The sequence below is a fragment of the Corapipo altera genome, unplaced genomic scaffold (assembly GCF_003945725.1).
Source record: "Corapipo altera isolate COAL_440 unplaced genomic scaffold, ASM394572v1 63, whole genome shotgun sequence".
Classification (NCBI taxonomy): Eukaryota; Metazoa; Chordata; class Aves; order Passeriformes; family Pipridae; genus Corapipo; species Corapipo altera.
In genome coordinates this window covers 2,542,552-2,566,587 of record NW_020884928.1, presented here as the reverse complement: position 1 = coordinate 2,566,587, position 24,036 = coordinate 2,542,552, and the positions used below count along the sequence as shown (strand labels likewise).

The window sequence follows — 24,036 nt, the reverse complement described above, 5'->3', positions numbered from 1 at the left end:
CTACACTGTTTTGCAGCTTGTTCTCTATGACACTTTATTCTTGCTTTATGGTAGTTCTAGACTTTTAGCATCTAGCCAAATCACAAGTATTTGTTACACATCACTGATGCTGAGACTGTTCTAATATATACACTGCTTATACTTCGGGTTTTTTTGTAGCTCTGGGAAGGCTAACACAGCGTTCTCCAATCAAAGAATGTTATCCTCCTCTCACAGGAGGGCAAAATTTGTTCCTGGGTTTACAAAAACTCCAAGGGTAGCTGGACAGGATTACTAGTGAGGATTATGCAAGGTAGTGTTAAAGTACTTCAGAAAAAAAAGGGGGGAAAAAAAAAGAAAAAACAAAAACAGGTCGGCAGTCAAAACTGTTCTTACAATGTGAGGTTGATATGTAGTAGAGTCTTATGTGTAGATCTTGTGAGTAGAAAACTACTAAGAGGAAGAGGGAATATTTCTGTTTCAGCTTTCTTTTTAATTAAGGACTAAAGTAATTTGTCCTTTCCTTTTTTCCTTTTTTTCCTTTTTTTTTTTTGAGGTTAATATATAACAGTAGTACATAAAAGGTTCAGTTTCAGAGGGAGGGAAGGCAGGTAGTTTACATGTCAGGCCAAATTCAGATCCCATTACTCACATTAGCAAGCAATTGCACAAAAGACCTCAGTTACTTCAGTGGGATTAATCACAGGGTAAGGTTCCACTCAAACTGAATGAGTAGCAAAATTTGCCTCTAAATTACATACAGTTAATATTTTAGAAATCCTAGATAATCTGTATAAATACACACCATCTCCACAAAAGACGAGTTGTAACAGTCAAAGTTCATTGTATTTTTGCATAAAAATGTGTATTTGGTTTCCTAAGAATCCTAAATTTACCAGTCCTCGCAATACTATATGAAAGGTTTGAGAACATAATCCTCAGGCAATTAGAGATAATTATCTAAAAATCTAAATATTTCTTTGCATTACTAGGAATGAGATATCTGAATGAAGTCATTGTAAAATGCTGGAGAATCTTACTTGGCTTAAAAGTTTTGAAACTCCTTTGGCATGCTCAAAATCTGGTCTTCCAAGTACAGCAGGCTCCTTATTCATCTCTCCCCTTCCTTTCTTGTACTCAGCCTTAAAAAAGAAAAAAAAGAAAAAAAAAGAAAAAGAAAAAGAAAAAGGAATATGAATCACTAATAAAATGTTTGGTTTCATTTTATCAGGAGAAATGTAAGCACTAAAGCTAGTTGAAAAAGTCTCATTTAATGATCTATATTGACCCTATCATTCTGATCAGCTCTGAATAAAGCCCTTCTCAGGGTTCAACTTCTTAACAACATAAAATTTACCTATTGTAAAACACAATGCACAACATTCACAAAATTCAACTTTAACCAAATGCACAGCTTCAGCCTGAGAAATATTGTCCTCCTGATCAAGACAGAATGAATTACAGTGCCTCAGCATTTCTTATGACAGGGTCTACCGTTAACACAAGATTATTTGTAGCAGCTGAAAGTAGTCTTGAAATAAAACTAGGCCGAGGGGCAGCTTTTTCTGAAATGTAAGGTCAACTTCCACTCTCAGTTTTACCACTGTGATCTTGCTGGATGTCAGTGAGATTGCACTGGTGTAGCAGCGCAGAATTAGTCCCACAAGATTGGTGTTATGTGATCCCTCCAGCTGAACTGCCTTCCATGCAAATTGCTGCAATTTTTTCCCACAATGCATTAGAAAAGAGCACCGATGAATCAACAATAGGTGCTTTGCAATACCACAAACTAAATTATCCATTGCCTAAAATAGGCTTCTTGTATTACTCAGGCACTGTGAATCAGCAAGGACACATCAAAACAACAGACTGGGAGAAATAAAAGTCCCAAAACCACTCTAACTCAAAGAGAGATTGAACAGCAATTAGTAAATTTGCATGTTAAGCATGATGTGTAATAGGAGCTCTTGGTTTTCAAACAGTCCTGAATATTAAAAGGTGAATCTCAGATCTCTTAAAACTGTCTCTCCATATGTGCCTAGTCAGTCTCACATTTAATTATTATCAGTTACTTACAAGCTTGACTCAGAGTTTTTAATATATATATTGTTTGACTTGTCAAAAGAAAATATTAAACTGCATCACACACTGCTGCTTCTCAAACTGCTCCTTCACCTGTTCATTAGCCACGGTCACAGAATTTGAGAGGGGAGTTAGAGCCCCCATGCAAGAAGCAGTTCTCAGAAGGACAGAAGGGAATTACATTTCCCTGTCGCTGCCAGCTGAGATGGGAAAAGGAAGCAAAGTCCTGGGATGCAAGCTTCTCTTGCACCAAGGCAAAAAAAGACTTGCCATGTCTTCTGAAGTATAGCATACAAGCATATGATTTATTTTGAAAATGGTTATCATGAATAAAGGTGAAAAAACCCCAACTTTAGTAATTTCAATGTTTTCTTTAGATCAGTTACCAATAATTGCTAAGATCATACTGTCAATATCAAAAAAGGATAAATCCTTCATTTTCTAAAATATCAGGCAACACTGGGGGTTTTTTTGTTGGGGTTTGATTTTTTTTCATCAAATCTCCTATCTCCTTACAACTGGGGTTGTAAGTTTTCTGCTCACGACATTGGAGACTTTCAGCAGCATTCTAAAAAAATCTGATTGAAATTGGATTAAAAAAATTACATGTCTAAAAACATACAAATAGAGTAAAAGGAGAACATACATCACTTATTATCTTTGTTATCTCAGTTGCCATCTTTATGTCTGGCCTGTTCAGCACTTCAGTGTACCTATGAGTATCTTGCACATCCTTCTTATAGGATACCTGTCAAATAAAAAACATTTTTGTTTAAAAAAACAAAAATATTTGAAGTTTATAAATAAGCTTTGAATGACGTATCAACTCAGCCATCAAATTCAATAGAACTCTTCCTAATTTATTCCAACACAGTTCTGGTTGACAGGGATTATATAGTAAGACAGGTACCAGGGTAAGGAAGAAATTCAGAAGCATAAAATACAATACAAAAATGAAAAATGGTTTTGCCTAGAAGCATAGTAGAAAAGACTGAAATATTACGTTTTATCATTAAATTTCAGAGGACTTTTAAAAGTACAGCTTTTTTTTCCTATGTTGTACTCTTTTCTAATATAAACTAATCCCCCCTCTGTTACTGAGCACTGCAGCCTAGCAGATTGCAGCTCCACTGAACAGAAACTGTAATTCTTCCACAATGAATGTCTTTCTCTATACTAGACAGCCATGTAGCTGGTACGTAATTCAATGATACAACTCTACCTCAGCATCCCCACAATGCCACTTATCTGCTCCTTTACACAATAATGGGAACAAGAAGGCTGAGTGTTCCAGCATGTTCAGAACAAGACTGAATCTCTGTGCAAAAACAACTATTATAATGAGTGGGCTCAGAAAACTTTGGCTAGCAGGCTAAACTGCAGGTAGAAGAGTCCAAACATTTTCCACTTAGCAAAGCAATTGCAGGAACAACATAGTCCTCAGGGACATTACAGAGCTCTCAAATTATTCTTCTTTTCCCTCTTCAGGGTTTGTGAACTTTTTCCTTGCTGTAGCACATGTGCCAATCTAAGCCAATTTCCAAGGGCCATCTTAATTTAATTATTCTGAATTATTAGGAAAATCATCCCTGGTATTCAAAGTGTCTGACTAACTGAAGTTTCAGGCAAAAGTTTGAGAACATAAAATAAAGTTTCCAGGAAATAGAAAGTATCAGAATAATTCCTGTTTTACTGGAAAATCTTTAAGGTTTTATTCTGTTGTTTCACAAAGTTTATCAACCTCTCAAGATAGTATTTCACCAGCAAGAAAGTTCTCAGCTTGAAGCTTCTCATCATAACCTCTGGTCCTATTTTCAATGTAAAGTTTCACTCTGGGTACAATGCAACAAACTCATAAGCGGCAGCAGTCAGCAACAAATATAATTTGTAGAAATGTTATTGCAAAAAGAAAAGAAAAAAACCTCTCTTTTTGGCAAATATTTTACATGCAACAGGAAAGTAATTTTGTGTCCATATGGCTTCAGCTAAGTAGACAAGCTAAACAGGCTTCACTGTTGGCTGCTTGCCCATAAATAGATCTTATAATTTTTAATCTGCCATGAGTGACACACAAGTTTAATCACTGATAAATTAAACAAACAAATAGGTTTGATGAATACAGCCCAAAGTATCACATACCTAGAAAACAGAAGTTGATTTTCAAAGCTGGTTTAAACCACTGGAAGATTTATTTTTGTTATGTTTAGATATTTTATGAAACTAGATGTCCAGAGAGGCATTTTCAATTCAGGACTTTACACGAATTTAGTTAATTATATGCTGTTCATCCTAATGACCACATGAAGTGAGGTGAAAACCACAAAGGCAGCAGAAACAGGTTTCTGAATAGCACTCTATCATCCATGTAAATTGCAAATTAAAGGCCAGCATATGTGCTCAAAATAGAAATTAGGAATATAGTGAATTTAACATCAGAGGATCAAGAACAGTGGTGATGAAGTTGAGGAAATGTGGTCACTTATTGCTCCCAAATGACATGATCATATAGTACATGAAATAATGGATTGTGGTTAATTTCAGGGAAAAAGGGGGGGAGAAATAAGACAGTAACAGTCCTTTATATTTCACCATTTCCAATTATATTAGATGCAAGGCCAATTGCTATACCTTTCCCTGAGTGAATTATTATTCTTCCTGCACCTAAACCAGTATACCTATTACTTATGTCGGAGAGAAAGTCATCTAGCATTTTACAAATGCCTGCAATATATATTTGCTCCATTCTGCAGCTTGTCATACTCCAGTGAGAATAAAAATGTTATGCAGCAGAACAGTAGTTTGTCAGAGGTAGGCCAAAGAAAGAAAAAATATGTTTCCCATTTCCTGAATAACCTCAATCCCTGGATGCTGACCCTTTCCCATTGGGACACTGTGCTGGCCTCTATTACACAGCTGCTATTCTGTTCCGTCTAGTGATTTTTTTTTTTTTTTAATAGTGCTATGTTAGAACAGTAAAACCAGAGCTATTCTGAGAGAGCAGGAGAACAGATGTAAGCAGGGTAAAGCAACCAGCTTGGTGTGTGTACCCATGGGCATCAAGAAGACAGAAAGTGAAGAAGACTACGAGAGGGGAGAAGCAACAAAAGAAAGGTAACAGCAGAAGGAAAGGGGTCATCTTTTCTCCTGAGTTGGTTCAGCTCCTTACCAAGAGGCTCATACCCTGACTGGAATTTCCAGGTATTACACGATGCCCTCATTCAATATTCACTTCAAGGCGTTGCTCAGGCCCTATCAAAAAACATTGCCAAAGGCTCAAGAATTGCTCCTTTTCATGAGCACCACAGGTTTACAAAAAATCTACTCCAACTGGCCTTTGCATAGTAAAAAATAACTGAGACACCAACAACTTCAGAGCAGAAGTGGAAGACCTAAATGGTGAGTTACATCAGATCAGCTGGAAGTGCAAGTGAGAAAGAAGCAGGGATCAAAAGAGAAAAAAAAAATACCATCTTGAGTTTTGAAGTTGAAAACAGTAAATTACAAATACCAACTAAATTTAAAGTGGGTTTCTACCCCAATTTCACAATAAAAAGTGGTTACGTACTTGAATATTTTTAAAAAATTATAATCAGAACAAAAGACATTTCTCATCTTTAATCCCAAATGTGATTACATACTCTGAATTGTGACTAGCTTTTGCAAAGCATGGAAAATATTGAGGGCCTGCTCATAATTAGACTGATTTTATTAGGGCCAACCATGCAGCTCTTATAAAAAGGCACAAGGTCCACTGAGGATAAACATGCTGATCTATTTACTCCAGCAGAGGGTCTTGAACGTGCTTCACCTTTCATGATGGTGCCACTGGAATGCACTACAATGCTATAAAATAAGCAGATTTCTTAAAATGCTGTAAAACACCTCAGGTTGTCAGTCAACAAAGAGAAACTTCTACATGGTGAGCCAAGCAAACCTGGGTTTAAGAGATTCAGAACTTTCCTTCAATCTTTTATCTTCTCACCTTTTCCGATATTAAAACTATTCCAAGCTATAGGTAATAAATTATTCAAATATGCACAAGCAGCTAGGAACACATTTTGTCCTCTTAAGATGCATGAACAGAGGTCAACAAGAAGCTGGGCACACCTATCTGCATGAGAATTTGTCTCTTACTGTTTGTCTCTGCTTAGTATTTTCTAAGAGCTGTAAGTCCACTAACTAATACCCTGTCAGCTGTATCTCTGCCCCCTGTTCTCTCATCTGCACTTTGGGGTCCATCAACACTAAGAAAATAACTAGCTGGTGACAATCATCATTGGCAACAGCTTTTCTGATTCCCACTCAAAGGATGTTGAAAACTGTTTTCCGGCTTGAGTAGAAGAGACAAACCCATTTCTGGCCCATTACAGATTGATGCAGTCATCCTTTCCAGTAATGGGCTTGAAAATTGATTGGTCCCAATTACATCAGGAGTAAACATCATTTTCAGCACCAGTTGGAAGTGGTCCAGGGGGACCCACTGTTGACAACCATTGTCAGCAGAAAGTTAGTCAGTCAAAGGTGATTTTTCTCATGCAGATGCTGAACAGAGAGCCAGGAGAAGCTTGACTTTAACATAGTCTGCATCAAAACAAACATCAACATTCGAGTATGTTTCTGATGGTGTTTAAGTGCATCAGGTTTAAGATCTGCAGATTTGGTTTAATCAGAAAGAATGTACTTTTTTTTGTGTGAAGATTGTGCACAATATCCTGAACACGTAAAAAACCTTACTCCTAGGACAAAATAGACTTCTTAAATATTCAAATTTAGATGGTGAGCAAAACTTATAAATTATTGTTACTGGCATTATGTGGAGTGGAAAGTGTATACATATACATCAAAAGTTTGTCTAACTGTCAACTAACATTTTAAAAGTGAAAAGAGAAAAGACACCAAAGCTCCAACCTCAGATCTGCAAACTGCCTTTTAAATGTCCACATATGAGTCTATTGCAGTTTTCTTCTTTGTAAAATCAGAACCCTTTGCTTATTTCAATGCTGCAAGGAGAACCAGTAATTTTAACCAAGTAGAATGTTTAAATTGCTGTACAAATATTTAACAGGTTTTCTTATTCATAATGCCCAGTGATGCACCAGGGCATGGAACACACAAAACTGTGATCCACAGCTTTGAGTACCTTCATCAAATGCTACATGCAGCTTCCATGTAGGCACAATGTGGCAAGTGGTTTCTTTGCTTTAGAAACTTAGTTGTCATGTCATTTCACTGTCCAATTACATTTATTCTGTCCACATGATCCTCAGCTACACACAAGGCAAAACAGTATTTTGTCACCTGATGGTTTTTTAAGGACCACCCCTTAGTTTTGGTCCCAAGTTTGGAAACTTCCAGATGAGCTAAATGACATCAGTCGAGCACAGACATCAGTAGGCTGATGGTCCCTACTTCATGTAATGCAAATGACTTTGTGTGCCGAAGTCACATAATTAACATTCACTTCACAAAACACAAACACAATTATAGAGAAAAGTACTCTGGTTTGGACAAACATGCTTTCCTCCAAGCATTCTGTAGTATTTTAATTCCTTTTACAAGTATATTTCCTATCATTAAAAAAGTCACTTTTGTTCAAGAGCAATTTTCTTCAGTCTAATATGAAAAACAGAAAAACTATTTTCTTATACGTGATCACATTGTTCAGGAGATTTTACAGTATTTCCCTGGTGCACAGCTTCTGCTCACACTTATAGATAAGCATATTAATGATATTCAAAATTATGTGAAAACCTATAGCACAAGACAATTTCAAAATGTCAGCACAGTTGTTTTGTAAGGTGAATACAGTTTTAATTTTTAAAGGAAATTACGCATTTCACAGAGTTGAGTATAAATGTCAGCCTTATTTTAAGACTGAGTAAATAGTCTTAAACACATCCTAATTTTATTAGATACAAACCCTCATTGTAACAGTTGAATTGAGTTGGAAGAGCATTGTAGGTAAACATGTATATGGGAGCACCATAGGTAAACTGTACTGACTGGTGGATAAAAGAGCTTTGTCCTTCTAGCCTTTCTAGTTTCCCTTCTTTTTCCCTGTACTTCCAAAGCTGTGATTAAACACATAGGCTCAAATAGTTTGGAAAGAAAAATGCTCCACATTTGGGATGCTCACTATCCCATGACTCAAAGATGAAAACTCAACACAGTTCCTAATTAAACCTGTACTTACAAAACACAGAATCCACAGCTATTCACCATGAAGCCAACAGGAGCTATTTAACTTTCCTGAACGGTAACTGGATTTATGTAACTTTCTCCTTTATGTGTGATAAAGATATATGCCCGTTGCACTGCAGCTATTCACAAGCAACCAGAAAGAATTTGTTCTTAAACAATCACACTAACTGGCTAGAGTTTTATGTTGGATATGGATGGTTTGTTTGATTTTTTTGAAGTTTGCTCAGGCTGAAAATAATTTCCTTCATAATTTTTCATTATTTTTAACATGCAGTTAAAAGTTCTTAATTACCAAAATATCCTTCCCTCCTACATTTGCCTTCATTTCCTTTTTTTTTTTTTGCTTGCTCTAGGAGTGAAAGAAGATGAAACAACTGAATTCCATTTATCCTCACATCTGTACCCTGCTCTCCTTAATTCTGTTAGCAGGTGATGTACAGCTGTAGAGGGGGAATAGGGTTTGCACTAGTGTACTAATCCTCAGACCATGATGAATTCGATACCAAAACTCATCTCATATTCCTCCTGGTCCCACCACTTACTCTGAGGGTGATTCCCATCTCTCTTTCCAACATTATTTTCTTCCCTAGTAGTCCACCATCATTTCTATTGCTAGGTAAGAAAAACCCTCTGGTTTATGGGGAGAGACATGCATGTTTCCAGCTCCTACGCTCTGTCAGTGTGACATCCTGATGCTTCCAACGGCTGAGATGAACAGAGTTTGACAGGAAGAGGGAATTTTGTAATCAAGGCAGGTCGCAAATTACTGCTGGGAGTTCCAGTGCAGGTATTTCCCAGCAGAAGAAAAAGTTATTCCTCAAACATAATGCTTCCCTGAAGTTTTCCAGTAGCCTTTTAATCAGCAACCAGCTGTCAAGATTCTGCACACACAGATATCTAATACTGACATTTAGTTTTCAGCCTACACAGTCTAAGAGTGTTTGTTACACTGTCAGTAGGCAAGATAGGGTAAATTTAAGATAATTCAAAATGAACACCCAAGCTTCATTTTCTATACTATTAGCAGCAAAAAAATATCCCATGTATCTAGGAAAAAAGAGTTGCAAAATGACGTCTACTTGACTTACCTAACAGGAATGGAAATGGATCATAACTTTAAAGGTAATTACTCATCAGCTGTTCTTAATAGCTTTGTGTACCCTTTAAAACGACCTCACTATTTTAACCAATCTTCTCCTAAAATTTACTTTTCTTATAAGTAAGCTCTTACAAAACCTAAAACTAACATAACGTTTTTCTTCAAAGTTGTGTTTGTATCATTTAAAACACTAATCTGAGTAGAATTTCTGCCCCAAGCATTGAGCTACTATAAGCTAGCTTAACCATGAAATCAAACCTGACTCAATTCTAATATAAAATGTAAATACTGTTATTAGGCTTTTATACTGTGAAAACCTACAAAACTTAAAGAAGATAACAAGCAGCTGAAAAACAAAAAAAGCAACCAACTTTCAAAATATTGATAAGCACTCCTAATTATCTGTAAATTATTTGTAAATTATCTAAATAATACTACAAGAACAAATACTTTGGTCAAATGGTATAAACCAGTGCCAGGCATCAAACTGGACTCTATGGCTCAGATTTTGCAAAATAAATCATAAATTATTCTATTAAATTCTTTGAAACTTACTTGATATGTATTTATGAGATAGGAACAAAGTTATTCATGCACATAAAAGTATGCAAGAGCAGAGCAGAAATAAACCCATTCTCTCCTCTGTACAAGAACCCCTGAAGAACTATCCAAGTATTGACAGCATAAGACACTGAAATAACACTGCCGTTCATGTAAATGAAGAGCTTTATATACTTTCAAAGTACAAGTAGCTACAAGTGAATTCAGAAAACCTGTTTGCAATTTTATTTCAAAGTGATAGCACTTAATAGCAGTTAAAATAAACTGATAACTGATAAAATAACTGATAAAGAGTAACAACCACTTTTCACTGCAATTCAGGATAAAAGTCACATACTGTTAACTCATAGCATATTTTATACACACATCATGTCCCAAATAAGTTCAGAGCAAGTAATGTATAAAAAAATACCAACTAATAAAATATGAAAATATCCCATGCCCAATTCATTTCAGTTAGCTGTAGCAGATGTATCTACCAAAAAACAAGCACACTCATTTCAGATGGGGGAGTACTTACATCACTCTGGTGTTTACTGACTTCCATGGCATGCTTAACATCTGGAGGCTCCTTCATTCGTGCGTAATCTGAAGTTCCTTTCTCAGCATCATGTTTTTGTTTATAGAGTACCTGAAAGAAGCAATATTATACTTTTGCAACCTGAGCAGAGAAGGTATAATAACATGAGCTGGGTTAAACCCAGTGTCATAGTGTGCCTGTATTGAGGAAGATACATAATAAATAATTAAACTCCTTAATGGAACCAGCTCCTTAATGAAATGAGAGCAGCTTCTACCTAAAACAGAGACATATAAGGTAGAGTCAGCAGAGAGATTTCTCTGCAACTGTTATTGCAACAGAGGCATGAGTAGACAGGGGGAAGAAAAAGCAATATACAGAAACAGAAAATTAAGCTTAACAAGGTGAGAAGACAGATCGGGGAAAAGGATAAGCAAAAGCTTTTTATTTGCTCAGAACACATCATTTTCAGGGGGGAAAAAAGGCTATGCATTTTTCATAAACAAACAGTTTTACATTAAATACTCATAGCCCAAACTTCTCTTTCTCCTGCTGCTAGGAAACTACTAGCACAATATGCATTTTGACTAGCCCCCAAGTTCACAAAGAAAAATAATATTTACATTCAATTCACATCATGGTAAAGGAAAATGTAATCGAATTGTGAAGTTTATAAACACATTTATTTTTATAATAGAAATGGAGCTCAACATTGGGCATTTATCCAGCTTTCACTGTACTGTCTTATACTTACACATATTCATATACCAGAACTGCCTGAAAAGCTGATCTTGCACTTATCCTTGTCAGAAACTTTTAGGCTTATATTAAGAATATTCACCAGGTTTTGATGCCTAAAAAGCAGCAAGCATCAATAAAATTCATTTTCTAACAGCTCTCATAAACAAGCACTAAAATAATCCCCAAGGAAACAACAAATACTAAATAAGATTGATAGATGATCAGAAGAATAAGTATTGAAACTAAAACCCTTGAGAGCAATAAAAGAAGACTGTGAAAGTTTTGAGAGAACTCTCAACTACGCTGATTCAGACTCTTAGGACTGTGAGAAAAGGCTGTATCTGTTTCTGTTTAAAGCAGCACAATTTTGTCTGAGTCACAGAGTAGGGTGCCCAAGGCAATATGTTAGTATCTGCCCTGACTATCTCGGATTACAAAATAATATATAGGCTGAGAGATTAAGACAAAAAGGAGGGGGAGGCGGTATTTTTCCACTGCTACTATGTGAACGAAATTATCAAGTCAGGAAACTTAAAATGTGCCACCTCCTTATACAGTGAAACAAGATCAGGCCTCTGGAGAAACAAACACAACTTAAATTGAAACAAAAAGAATCCATAACTTGCCTACAACTGGCAAATGGAAAACTACATAATCTTCAACAAGACTGAAGCATCACTAACAAATGATTCCCTGCAAAAGCGTAATTACTATACAAACATATGCCACAAAAACTCTTCTGCAAGTTCTCCTTGTTTACACTGTCACTTTTAAGATGTTCCCCCCCACTTAACATGATTCTGAAAAGTAGCCCTATACAGTTACTTCCAAAATCTACTAATTTACAAATATTTTATTACATTACCACTTTACTGGTTCAACATCTCTATTTTTCTCTTGGCAAGTGGGCTACATAACCACGACATCAAAACACAACAGCACATCAACTCCCACCGTGAGAAAATTAATCGGAAATTACAATTCAGTATCCAGTATCTTGGAAAAGATGACCATTTCTTTATTAAGGTAGTAATATCTCACTTGCTATTTGGCATCAGTGTTCTTTCTATCATTTCAGATTATTCCAATTAACTCACTGAAGTAATCTAGAAGAAGTCACAGGCTAGGAGGAATTCAAAGGCTGTCTAGTTTAGTTTTGGACGCTTTAATGCAAAACTATTCCTAGAATTGTAAATCAGTTTCGAGGAAGTATGAAAGAATAATTATTATTATTTCATCAATAGTCTTAGAACCATTATTTTACAGGTTAGCATGCGTACATTTATTTCTCAACTCATGTTAATTTTCAAGTTTTAGCTAAACTGAATTTCCTTTATCAAATCTGCATAAGAAACTACTCCAGAGAGAGATCAAGCATTACAGGTCACTGACATAACCTCTACCCTTTAGTGGCACCATTTATTAACTTGAGAAATGCAAGGCAATTATTTAAGTAGGTATGACTTCAGATTGAACTAATTTGTAAGTACTCATTTTTTATTTTTCTTATCTCTCTTGTACACCGGTGTGTCAATAGGAAGCTGCATTAAGGAAGGCTTTGTGCTCTTTTAACCTAGCTCTGACCCTCTGTTTTGTCATACTTTAAACACTATTACATTTTTGTTATATATTTCCCTTTATAGTCAGTAAGCTGAGCTCTGAACTTAAAATCCAGAAAGTAGGATTTTGTAGGAGGAAATGTTCAAGAACACAGAAAATGTCAATTTAATCTCTACACAGAGAATTAGATTATCTAGTGTATTCATGTAAAACAAAAGTATAGAAGTCTAGGAGACTAATACCTGCCATCATAAAACAGAGGAAATTTTGAACATGACATTTCATACCATAAAAAAAAATTAAATAATTACATAAAACAGTCTGATAATGTGTAATATGATTTTAAGTGATGCAGTAAATCACAAAATTTTTATTGTAGTTAAAAAAACCCTCTGAAACTTTCTCTGGAAGTTGTAAATATTGCTTAAGATTCACTTGGCTCATCATCCTTAAAACCAAACAGAAAATACCGTTAAGCATTGACATATAGTTACTCTTTGAGGTATTGCCCTGTGCAAAGGAGAAAATTAAACTGCCTTCAGTTTGCTTTAGATTATTCCTTTCAGATAAGAGGAAAAACAGTGCAATCACTTCTTATGGCAGAAATAAAGTGATGAAAAAAGTGATGAAACACTTACTTTTTTCCAACATTGTTTTCCCTTCAAGCAATTTTAAATACCTTTATCATTGTTTGTGACACCTTATTAAAAAAAAATCGTTCTACGTAAGGAAGTATTCAGTATACTGAATCTTGTCTGATCTTCAGACAAGAAAAAGACTTCGCACAGAGCTAGCAATGACCAGAAGTTTTCCTTAAGAAATATTTTCCACAGGAAAACTGCAATTTTTCAAAAATATGTCCACTTCCTCTCAGGAAAATCAACATTGAAGGCTCCCTGCCTAGACTGCTCCCATCAATTTTATTTTCTCACTGCAGAGAACAGGGAAATTGGTGAGAGTTTTTGTAGACTGGCAAGGAAGGTGAAGTTACTCAGTGAGGACAGGGACTTCTCTCTCTAGCTTACCCTAGGGACAATGGTGACAAAAGTGAGAGAGGGAGCAAAATCTGGTTGCTCACCCTCAAGAAAGCTACTTAGAAGTCAACAGTCAAATTTCCTGTGTAGAAGAAAAAAATGAAATTGAGAAAAGCCACCCAAGTATGTGGGGCTATGAAACTTCTTTTTCATTCTCCTGAAACATTTTTTCCCATAAAGACTGCCATGATTTTTTGGTTACAGTTTTAGATAGATATCCTTCTCTATGGGTATTTATTTACATCTTCGTGCCAGTTCTGCATAAAACACAAAAGAACAAATGTGGGGTTCATGAAAAAGCCAACAGAGATGGTCTTGTTTTAGGCTTTCCTGAGCATCTTGAAGGGGAATTGAGCATGTATCAATACAGTCAATATGGGGGAAAAGCTCCACTGGAAGAGAACCACATTTGTCAGGGCACTGTACTCCATATGCCAGTGCTGACCTTGCATGGCTGCAACCCTACACAATGAGGTCCTGGCTCTGCTGAAGTTACTGACAATTGCCATATGAGTTAAAGCATGCAAATGTGGTTAATGGTGCTGTGGCAGTCTGTTTGCTCTGGAGAGGACAGTGTAGGGGAAATCCCATTTTCTTGTGAAAAATGGGAAATTTCCCCTAGTTGCCCCCAACTTCCTAAATGATGAGTGTGATTTGAAACAGTGTATCAAATAACTAAATTGGGCTACATCTAGGTAGGCTGAAGACAGAGCTGCTGGGCAGCAGCAGTACAGCAACACCATTTCAGGAGCAAACATCAATTTTTTCCGAGGACACAGCTGTGTAAGGAGATCTCCCAGAAGAGGTATGCCAGCCTGTGCTAGCAGGCAGCAGCAGGGAGAGTCAGTGGCTCTCCTTCTTTCCGCACCATGATCCCCTAGTCCAGATGCAAGGGCTTGGCAGATGAGGCTACGAATCCTGCCAAGAACATGGCACCACAGAGCAAGAAAACTCCTGCTTGAGCTGGCTACAAAAGCATTCAAGCTCAGCATTTCATCCAAGAAGCATGAAAAAGGAGTCAAAGGTGTAAATTTGTTCCAACGTGGATGGGAAGGAGGATACGTACTCATATTTTCCACCTCTCAGGAAATCAGCACCTATGTAAAATCAGCTTACTATAACTGAGAAACAGACTGCAGTTCTGTGCTTGCAGCAGCCTTTTTGCAGGAGGGCTGGCATAATGGCCAGCTGGTGCTGCTCTCTCTCCTTCCTATGGCATATCTGTAGTCTCCTCCTGAAGTGATGACCTGTAAATTCACAAACCCAGCTAGACAGATGCAACAAAAACCCTCTCTGCCACATCCTGACCCAGCTGGAATGTGAAATCCTTGTATTAGCTACTTAGGTACCACAGTGATAGGCACAATATGGATTAGATTTGAATACTGTGGAGAACATTTTCACTAGAAAATCCCCTGAGATCTCTCTCAAAGTAGCATTAAATTCAGGTCCACTGCAACTGTAACCACAAGTTGGAAAAATGTGTCAGCATATCTTTAAGTTTTATGGTAGATTATGATTTATAATGCAACTATTCCTAAGGGAATGGTATTAATTTTACAGGGAAAATTTCTGCTAAAATATCTCATCCTATATGCGTATTTGTTTCTCTATGACTGTTGTATGATTGAAGAAAACCTTCAAAAACTATCAAATAAAAGTCAGTCTTTTCCTTAAAAGGGTTTTTTTGATGAATCAATGGTTTCACTTTTAGTCTCAGTTATTTGTCTCTTCTGCCACATCACCAATGTTAATTAACCCCATTTGAGGCAAAATAGTTAACTAATGTTTTATAAATCGAGCTAACAGTTATACAAGTTTAATTCCCAATTTATTTCTACTGTAATTCCTCTAATCACTCACTTTTCAGTGAAATGTCACATTCATGTGCTGCTTTAACTTGAGTGTATATATGTTCCACTTCAAACTAAAAAAACTAAAATATATGTTATTATATTTGCTTAATATAGCCTTAATTAAAACACTGTTTTATATCAAAACATTTCTCTACAATGTGTCCTGAGATTTCAGTCCTTTCTTTTGGTATTTTCCTTTGTCTGAAAAAATATCACTGCATTAGAGGAATGCTTATTGAAATACAGTCAATATTATGGATTTAGGAGCATGTTCACACACTGGTTGTATTAAACAATAAGAGAGGAGAAAGTAAAAACAAGAAAAATGTGGAAATTTTTGGTGGACAGAAAGCAATGACCATCTATCAGCTGTAATTCTCATGAGTAACAATGAAAATCTCTAGCTCCATTCATATTACACATACTTAACATTCGCAATTCCACTGAGATCAACGGAAGTGAAGGGTCACCTGCTTACATTTAGGGTATTATATTTTTAAGCCCCTGAAGGCAACTGAAGTGGAATTTACTATTTTTCTGGTTGTTTACATGCTTTACACTATCTTTAATATACTTCATATTTTTAATTCTATAAAATTTGTTGTATTAGTATGTAGACCATCACAAATACATTTACTGCTATCAGTAAGTGCCTATAGAAGTCATTAAAGATTTTATTCTTTTGCCTTCAGCATCAATTTTATATAGCTAATACAACACCCAACAGGAAATAGTTGTTATATAAGATTCATCTATTCTATAAGCACAGTGCAATGTCACTGAATTCAGTAATTCCTTATTGCATTCATGGATTTCTAATGGATTTATGAATGCACTAGCAGCTTTTAAATGTATATTTAATAAACATAACAATGTCAAAAGATTGTCAACATTTTAAAACTGAGTAGTTCTTGAAGTTAAGAAGTTATGCTGATAAACTGTGGTTGATAAACTCACTCAAATAAATCAAGCCAGCAACCAAGTGTCTGCACAAATATTTTGTTCAAATTGGCCATATTCTGACACACAGTTAATCTAAAAATCATTTTGCAATTCTAAAAATTGTACCTTGCTCTGAAGCTGCATTAATTCTTTTGCAAATACACTGTCAATTGTGGCTGGCATCTGCTGATAAAGAGAGTTGGAAAGGTCTTTTTTAGCAGCTCCTTTGTACTTCACCTAGAGGGCAGAAAAAGGTGACATATAATGCAAAAATTAAGGCACAGTAAACATATTACCTATTTTTTCTACTAAGTAAAACGACATAGATCATTAGAACTGGAAAAATTTAAAGCTGTCATTAACTTCCAAGCAAAAACATATTTAAATAATACTTTAGGTAGATATGTCTAATTCACAAAACAATGCAAAATATCTCCTAATTAAATTCAATCATTTGGAGGGAAGTATAAAATAAGGTAGCAAGGCAGATTTTTTTATATTTTTTCAAATAATTTTCAAAATCAAAACTTATCCTTTTTCTTTCTCTTTTCACAAGTTTTGCACAATGGGAGCAATGAGAGGCCAACAACAAATATTTTACCAATTAATAAGCATCAATTAGTATTAATAAGTAGCTGGAAAGGACAGGAACATTGAAATTAGCATGTCCACCATAATTTCTACTTAATCTTTTCATATTACAGTCTCATTTTTTAATTACTTTTTACTTATCCTGTATTTCCTCCAGTGTTCAGTGCTAGCAATTCCTCACAAAAGGGCTTCATAAGAGAGACCAGAATAATAGTTCAAAATCTGTGAGGCTTCTGCTTCATATCTAAATTTTTCAAATTCATAAAAACAATGTCAAGTACAGGTGTGAAAGTGATCATAAATACCAAAATTATTTTAAATTATACTGTCTAATGTCATTAATTTACTGTGCAATATACAGTTCTTCATTATAGTCTAATTCCCCATATGTATATATCTATATAAATAATTTGCTCTAATAAATTTTCCAAGCCAGAGGGCTCTTTTTCACTGTTGTGGACATGCTGTTAAGAATTTCCGTGTCCAAGTTTTGCAAAAACAGGTTATGGGACACTAGAGGTCAGTAATTTACAAGATAAACCATCCATCACATGATTAGCTTCAGGTAATGCTGGAATAAGGAGATAGAGTGCTTAACAGTGTGGTAACATAAAGCATATGGGGTTTAAAAATTTTAAAATACCTTTATATCTCTAAATCTTTGATTAATAATTAGCAGCTTTTCTTTGGAATCAGATGGATTAGATAAATATTCGCTATATACTGTACTTTTGTAGACTGCAATAGGCTGCCTCTTATAAAGTGTGATTACATCAGATTTACTCCCCTTGGAGTAATGCCACTCTTTCTTAGAAAACAGAAAGATAAATACAACAAAAATATTCTCTAGATGCACTTATATTGGATGTAGCCACACAGCAAACTCTTGGATATCAGAAAGAGATTACAGAACGTATATAAATAACGTAACTTCAGACAGAGATATTGGAGCATTCCTTATCATAATAATAAAGGTAACACAAAAAACGAGGCACCAAAAATTTACGTCTTCCAAGAGTCACAGTGACAGAAAAATCACCCAGAACCAGTGATTCCCAAACAAAGCAACTCTCTGACATGTAAAACTCCTGCTTCTCTTCTTACCTATGGAAAATAATCAGAGATGCAATTCTACAGCACCTTGTACCTAGGACATGAAGAGCTGGTAGTAAATGCTGCTCTGGCATTTTGGAAGCTGTTACTCTTTCTTTGCCACTACAGTTGTGTGTGTATGTGTGTGCGTGCATGTCTGTGTACACAAAGACCTAAAAACTCTGACACAGGGAGGCATGTAAGTGCTCAGGCAACCCGCAGATGGCATTGACCCGATGTCTGCTCCAGGTCCCTTGCTGAAGAAGGACAGGGATGATAACACGGAAACAGTTCCCTTGACTCCTGTTTTATATCAGGCTGTGAATTCTCTCACAGCACAGGTGAAGTTTGCAAACTTCATCATTGCAGAGCAAGTAACAAAAAAATTCTTTTCCTATTCCTCGGTTTATCCACCCGTAAAATGGGATAGCTAGGACTGACTCAGAACCATTAACAAAGTATTTTCAAATCCCAAAATAAAAGTATCACGTAATTCCAAATTATTATTACTCACAATACGGTATATATTAATTACAGCCTTTTAAGTCACTTTAGCTATAAACAGAACTGTTATTTGAAAGAAGCTGTCCTTCCCCTGCTAAAAGTCACAGTATCCAACAGAGAGACTTTTTAAGAAGGATAAGAAGCCAAGAAAATTCTTCAGCCTTTTAGATCTTACCTCAGAAATAAAAGCACCGACACTTTTCACATGTTTTAGCTGCGGGGTGTCAGGTACAAATATGCACTTGCCTTTAGATTTTTTAAACTCTTCTTTATAGTGAATCTACAAAGAGAAGAAAAAAAAGTTTAATTGTTCTTAAACACACACACATACAGAAAAATAAACAACAGCTATTTTTTACTTAAATATTTTTATTATTATGATTATTATTTTATTTTATTCATGGATACTATTCTGGATGGCTTGCAAGTACCACTGGCTGGATCAAATTAAACCATAAAGGGAAACACCCAGTTCTCACATACAGTACCAGGACTATGTAAAAGTCACAGAACTCTTTAATAATAAAGATGAAAAAGATAGGATTTTTTCTATATATCTACAGCACATTTTCACCACCGTTGCAGATGTTTTACTATGTCTAAAGAAAGAATCAAATAATTGATCTCCTTGATCCTTGATCTCAAAGATAAAATTGTTAAACTAACTTCTAACACAGACATAGCAAGCACAGAATCTGTATAACATCATCAAATGCCCCTTTCTGAATCCAAGAGTTCAATGAATAAATTCAGAAGGCCACTGCCAAACCGTTGCCTACAAAGTACCGAACAGTAATGACATGCAAGGATTAACAGAATTTAAGGGGAAATAAATTTTAAATTGAGCCATTTTTAAATTGTGTATGCACAAAGGAAACAATTTTTGAAACAAAACACCATGATATATTTTGCAAAAAAAATAGAAACACGATTTCTTTTTAACAACTAACCTTTTTCTTACCATGGGCAAACAGTGTGGGCAGGTATCACATGACTTGATGAAGTCAGAGTTACTTATTTGTATTAGTGAGACTATAAGAAGGATAAAATCTATGGACATGATTAACATGTAGGTACCTTTATTATATAAGAACTTCATGAAGAAAGAAGATGAATTATGATGAGATGGACTAAATAAGTTTTAAAGACAGACACTTTATGTGGATAGCCTTAAATGTTTTTAGTGATTTTTCTTTCTTTGTACATACAATAGTTTAGATCAATGCAAATTTAATTATTTAGTACTAAGCTCTTTCATGGTTATTATCTACTACTATTTCTCTAACCCCATTTTCACATTCTGCATAACAGCAGCTTGCATTTATGCACTCTAGACTTGCTGACAAGCACTGACAGAAGCAATATGATCTGCATCCGAGCATTACAGAAATATGCAGTCTTAATTTCCTCTCTCTCTGAATCCTTAATGGATATCACAAGTTCTAGTCTATGCTTCTCTACAGGGACCTGGAAAATTCATGAGAAGGATGGCAGCTTACACAAAATCAGCTCCTGTACATTCTGATGCAAACTATCTGTACACTGCAAAATGGATTAGATAATCCTGAATTCATCTCAAATTCATGATTACTTAATCCTCACACAGTAAACAACTTCAATATTGAACTTATCCACATTTGGACTACTGAAAGAATCTACATCTCATTACCAAATCATATTGTCTGCCTTTGTGGACTACGGTCTATTCTAAATAAAAACTGTTCGGTGAACAATGGGTGTAACATTACTGTGTCATGATTTTATTCAGGGATCACAAAGCCAGTGGTTCATGTAACCTGTGTATGACACTGTACTCCAAGGTAATCACAGAGCAATATACAAAAAAAGTGCAGTTTTATGATCAACATGAGCAGGCACCTACTGTTCAACCTGCACACATGCATGGGAAATCTATGGAGCTGACTCCTTACTGATTAGGTTTGATGGCATTCCCAGTAGGAACTCCTGTAAAACTGTGACTCTGGTAGAGGAGACAGAGAGTCTTGCTGCTCACAGCTTAGATAAATCACCCATAGGTATCAAAAGTTGACTGTAATTACATTCATTTTAATTACAGAGCAATAATTACATTCAAAACTCAAACACAAAAGCTTCCTAAGGTGTATCTTTATTGGAGGGAATGACAAAACACGACCAGAAGAAACAATCAAAACTGTTCTGCTGTAGAAGTCATGCTTTCAAACTACCCAAAAACAGTAAAGGACTAATGCCACCCCCTTACTCCTTTATTATTCACATTTATTATGGTAACCCACAGAGGCCACAAAATGGACACAAATGGGCCATTTAGAGAGGACATATAACAAAATGTTTGTTCAAACTGTGATCCAACACGCTCCATTCTGCTACAGAATTGTCCACATTGCTTGGAAACAGAAAGATGGAAGATGATATGCAACAAGTATAATGAAGTCATGACATCTGCAGTTAAAAACAAATCTATTGTAAATGATGCAACCAAGATGCTCAAGAGGTTGGCTACGACTGAACATAACCAATGGTTGGAAGGAATAGGCAGAGAAGCTAACATTCCTCTTCAAGGTTTGGAGTTAAACATTCAAATGTCTAAAATACTAAATTTTGCCTGCAAGTGACTTGCCCTTCATAACAAAATACACTGTTTAGACTGAGCAGATCCAGTAAACCTTGTGAAAAAAACAAATAGGAAAAATTTGCATATGATGGCCTGGAGCCACTGCTCTTTCAAAAGGCCAGTTTCTCTCCTTATCCTTTTCTTCTCCCTGACTCATCATAAAACTAACTCTAACCAGCAGCACAGCTATCCAGTAAAAGTGGATTAAAATTCCTAGACAACCATCAAAACAGCAAGCTTCAAGCTGCATTTGTTTCTTAATGGATGTTACATGGAAAGATCAACTTCATAAAACAAGGGCATCCAACCTTTAGGCTGAAGCTTTCCAGTTTGCCAAGAAAATTCATCTCATCCATGGCCTGTTCCATCAGCCTTTTCAAGGGAGAAACACAGAGGGAGACTGTGGACTAAAGGAAAGGCTCCAATGGTAACAGGTTAATCGAAGCAGCAACCACTCAACTTTGTATTCAGGGGTACATACTAATCTAACTTTAATATAAATAACCATGTCAATAGTCATCATGCCAAGATCCACTGTAGAACTGTCATGTCTCAAATACCCATTTAAGTTTGGAAAAACAACAAAGCTTCCTTTCTAGCTTTTATGCTAAAACAAAAGGGAACTTTTTTCCACTAAGGACTCACTTTCCAACCCTACATTAATTAATTTAGAATCTCTCATAAGACTAAGAACTGTGTTGGACCACGGATCCATCTAATACAAAATCCTCTCTCTGTGGTTGCAGCAACCTAGAGAAAAGCATGAGAAAATATATGGCAGGCGTACAGTACTATTACTCCACAGTATTTTAGTAGTCTCCAGCAATTTGAACCTCAAAGTCCACCTGAATTAGAGGTGTGGCTACTAATGGCGAGTGCAGGGGAACAGCTGCACCCAGAATTAGGTGGTCAGAACCCTGTTGGTATGAGTGGAAAGCCACGCTGCTCCTCCACTTGACTCTAGGTCTCTTTAGCCTTTATAACAGAGACATGATAAAGCAAGGACATGATAAAGTAGAACTAGCTAAATGGCTAGTTCTACTTTTTATATAGGGGAAAAGACACACTGCTACCACACATGACCAAAACTGAGCAGAATCCTCAGTGGCAGAGTGTCTGCCATTCTACCAAAAAGGATTATGATAGTTTGGTCAAATATCATTTATAATAATTCCCATCTCTGCTTATAACATTATTGACAACATCACACCCCATAATCAAAACAAATATGAAAATATGCCACAAGCAAATGGATGGGCGCAATTTCAATATGGAAGAGAAAAGGCCTGGAAAGGAAGGTAATTCATATAACTCAAACACACAACAGTTTTGAAAACATCTGTGGAATTAAATTGCATCATGGAGAGAGATTAAATGAAATGGCTGTTGAGAGAAACAAGACAGGGGTATCACAGCCACAGAACAAACAACTGCCAACCTCAAGTGAAACTGGGGATTTCCTCAAGAATAGGAGCACATTAACACAACTTCCCCTACATACAGCTCAAGGCTGACAGCTATGCATGCACTAAGGACTGCCATCATAACACTTTTTTAAAACCATATTGGTAAATTAAAGTCAGCCAGCAAAGAATGCAGGGCAAGCATAACGCAACCCCAGTATCTCAGGTATGTGCACTCCTGGCGCTGCTTTCTGATGGAGGAGCTGTGCTGACAGCTCCACCATCAGAGAAAGACAATCACGCAGTCTCGTGGTCAGCAAGGACACAGGCTGCTCTCCCAAGGTCATCTTAGGGCCAATGCAAGCGCAGTAAAACCACTGTACACATAAAACAGATGTACACCAATGATACATCCACACAAACAGTAGTTTCTGCAAAGGTTCATGGTAAAAAGGATAAGGAATATATAAAAAGTTCTGAATGTCAATGACTCAAAAATCAAAGGTAAGAATGCAAACTCCTGGCAGTTTATTGGTCTCCACGATGAAGTGTGCAGGGTAAACAATTTATCCCCCAGCACAAAGGACTTCACTGAACATAAGAAATTCCATTATAGCAAAAATTCTGGGGACCAACATTCATACTCTATAAATGTACATATTCCATTCAAGCCAAGGAAGAAACATCTACTGATTTCATCAGAGGCTGAATAACGCCCTAAATTTGAAAGCTATTTTTAAACACAGAGTCTTTTTTTTTAAATTAATTGGTCTGGACCTGTACATATTGTTGTTGCTTTGAAAGCATTAATGACACTTTGCCATTATGCTTGACATATCTCAAGGAAAATCTAACACAGTTGTAGGCTAAACATATTACATGTTTACAGCAAAAAATCCCTGAACCATTACAAGCTTCAGAAATCTGGCTTGACTTAGTTATTCACCCTAGCTCTCAAGGCCCTGCAGAAAATCTGAGAAAATATAGCCACTCCATTTGTCAGTTAATTAACAGCCACAGCCAACATTACTCCTAATGGGTACATAGCATAGTAATAATTCCTTTTCAATTAAAGAAAATATTTCTTTAGCATTTTTCAACAAGTTTTTGCCTTTAAGAACAGCAACCACATTCAGAAAGAAGCTGCGTGGAAGCAATAAATGTATTTTGGGTCAGACAAGTGCTCCAGGTCCATTTTCATTTTGGCCTTTACATGAGTTGACAGGCACTTAATGCACCATATGCTATTTTTTCCCA

General features: G+C 36.1%; 1 protein-coding gene across 3 annotated transcripts in view; it reads right to left on the bottom strand.

Annotated features, from left to right (window-relative positions):
- Positions 1-24,036, bottom strand: part of NEBL (nebulette) — a 251,586-nt gene that overhangs the window by 67,274 nt on the left and 160,276 nt on the right. The window contains exons 3-7 of one of the 3 annotated variants that reach the window (XM_027658661.1): positions 18,938-19,042; positions 16,702-16,812; positions 10,443-10,553; positions 2,708-2,809; positions 1,020-1,121 (exon numbers count right to left, since the gene is read on the bottom strand). The exons of the other annotated variants lie outside the window; for them this stretch is intronic. Of the exons in view, the coding sequence (XP_027514462.1) occupies positions 1,020-1,121; positions 2,708-2,809; positions 10,443-10,553; positions 16,702-16,812; positions 18,938-19,042 (531 nt within the window). The remainder of the gene's footprint in view (positions 1-1,019; positions 1,122-2,707; positions 2,810-10,442; positions 10,554-16,701; positions 16,813-18,937; positions 19,043-24,036) is intronic. 3 annotated transcript variants of the gene reach the window in all.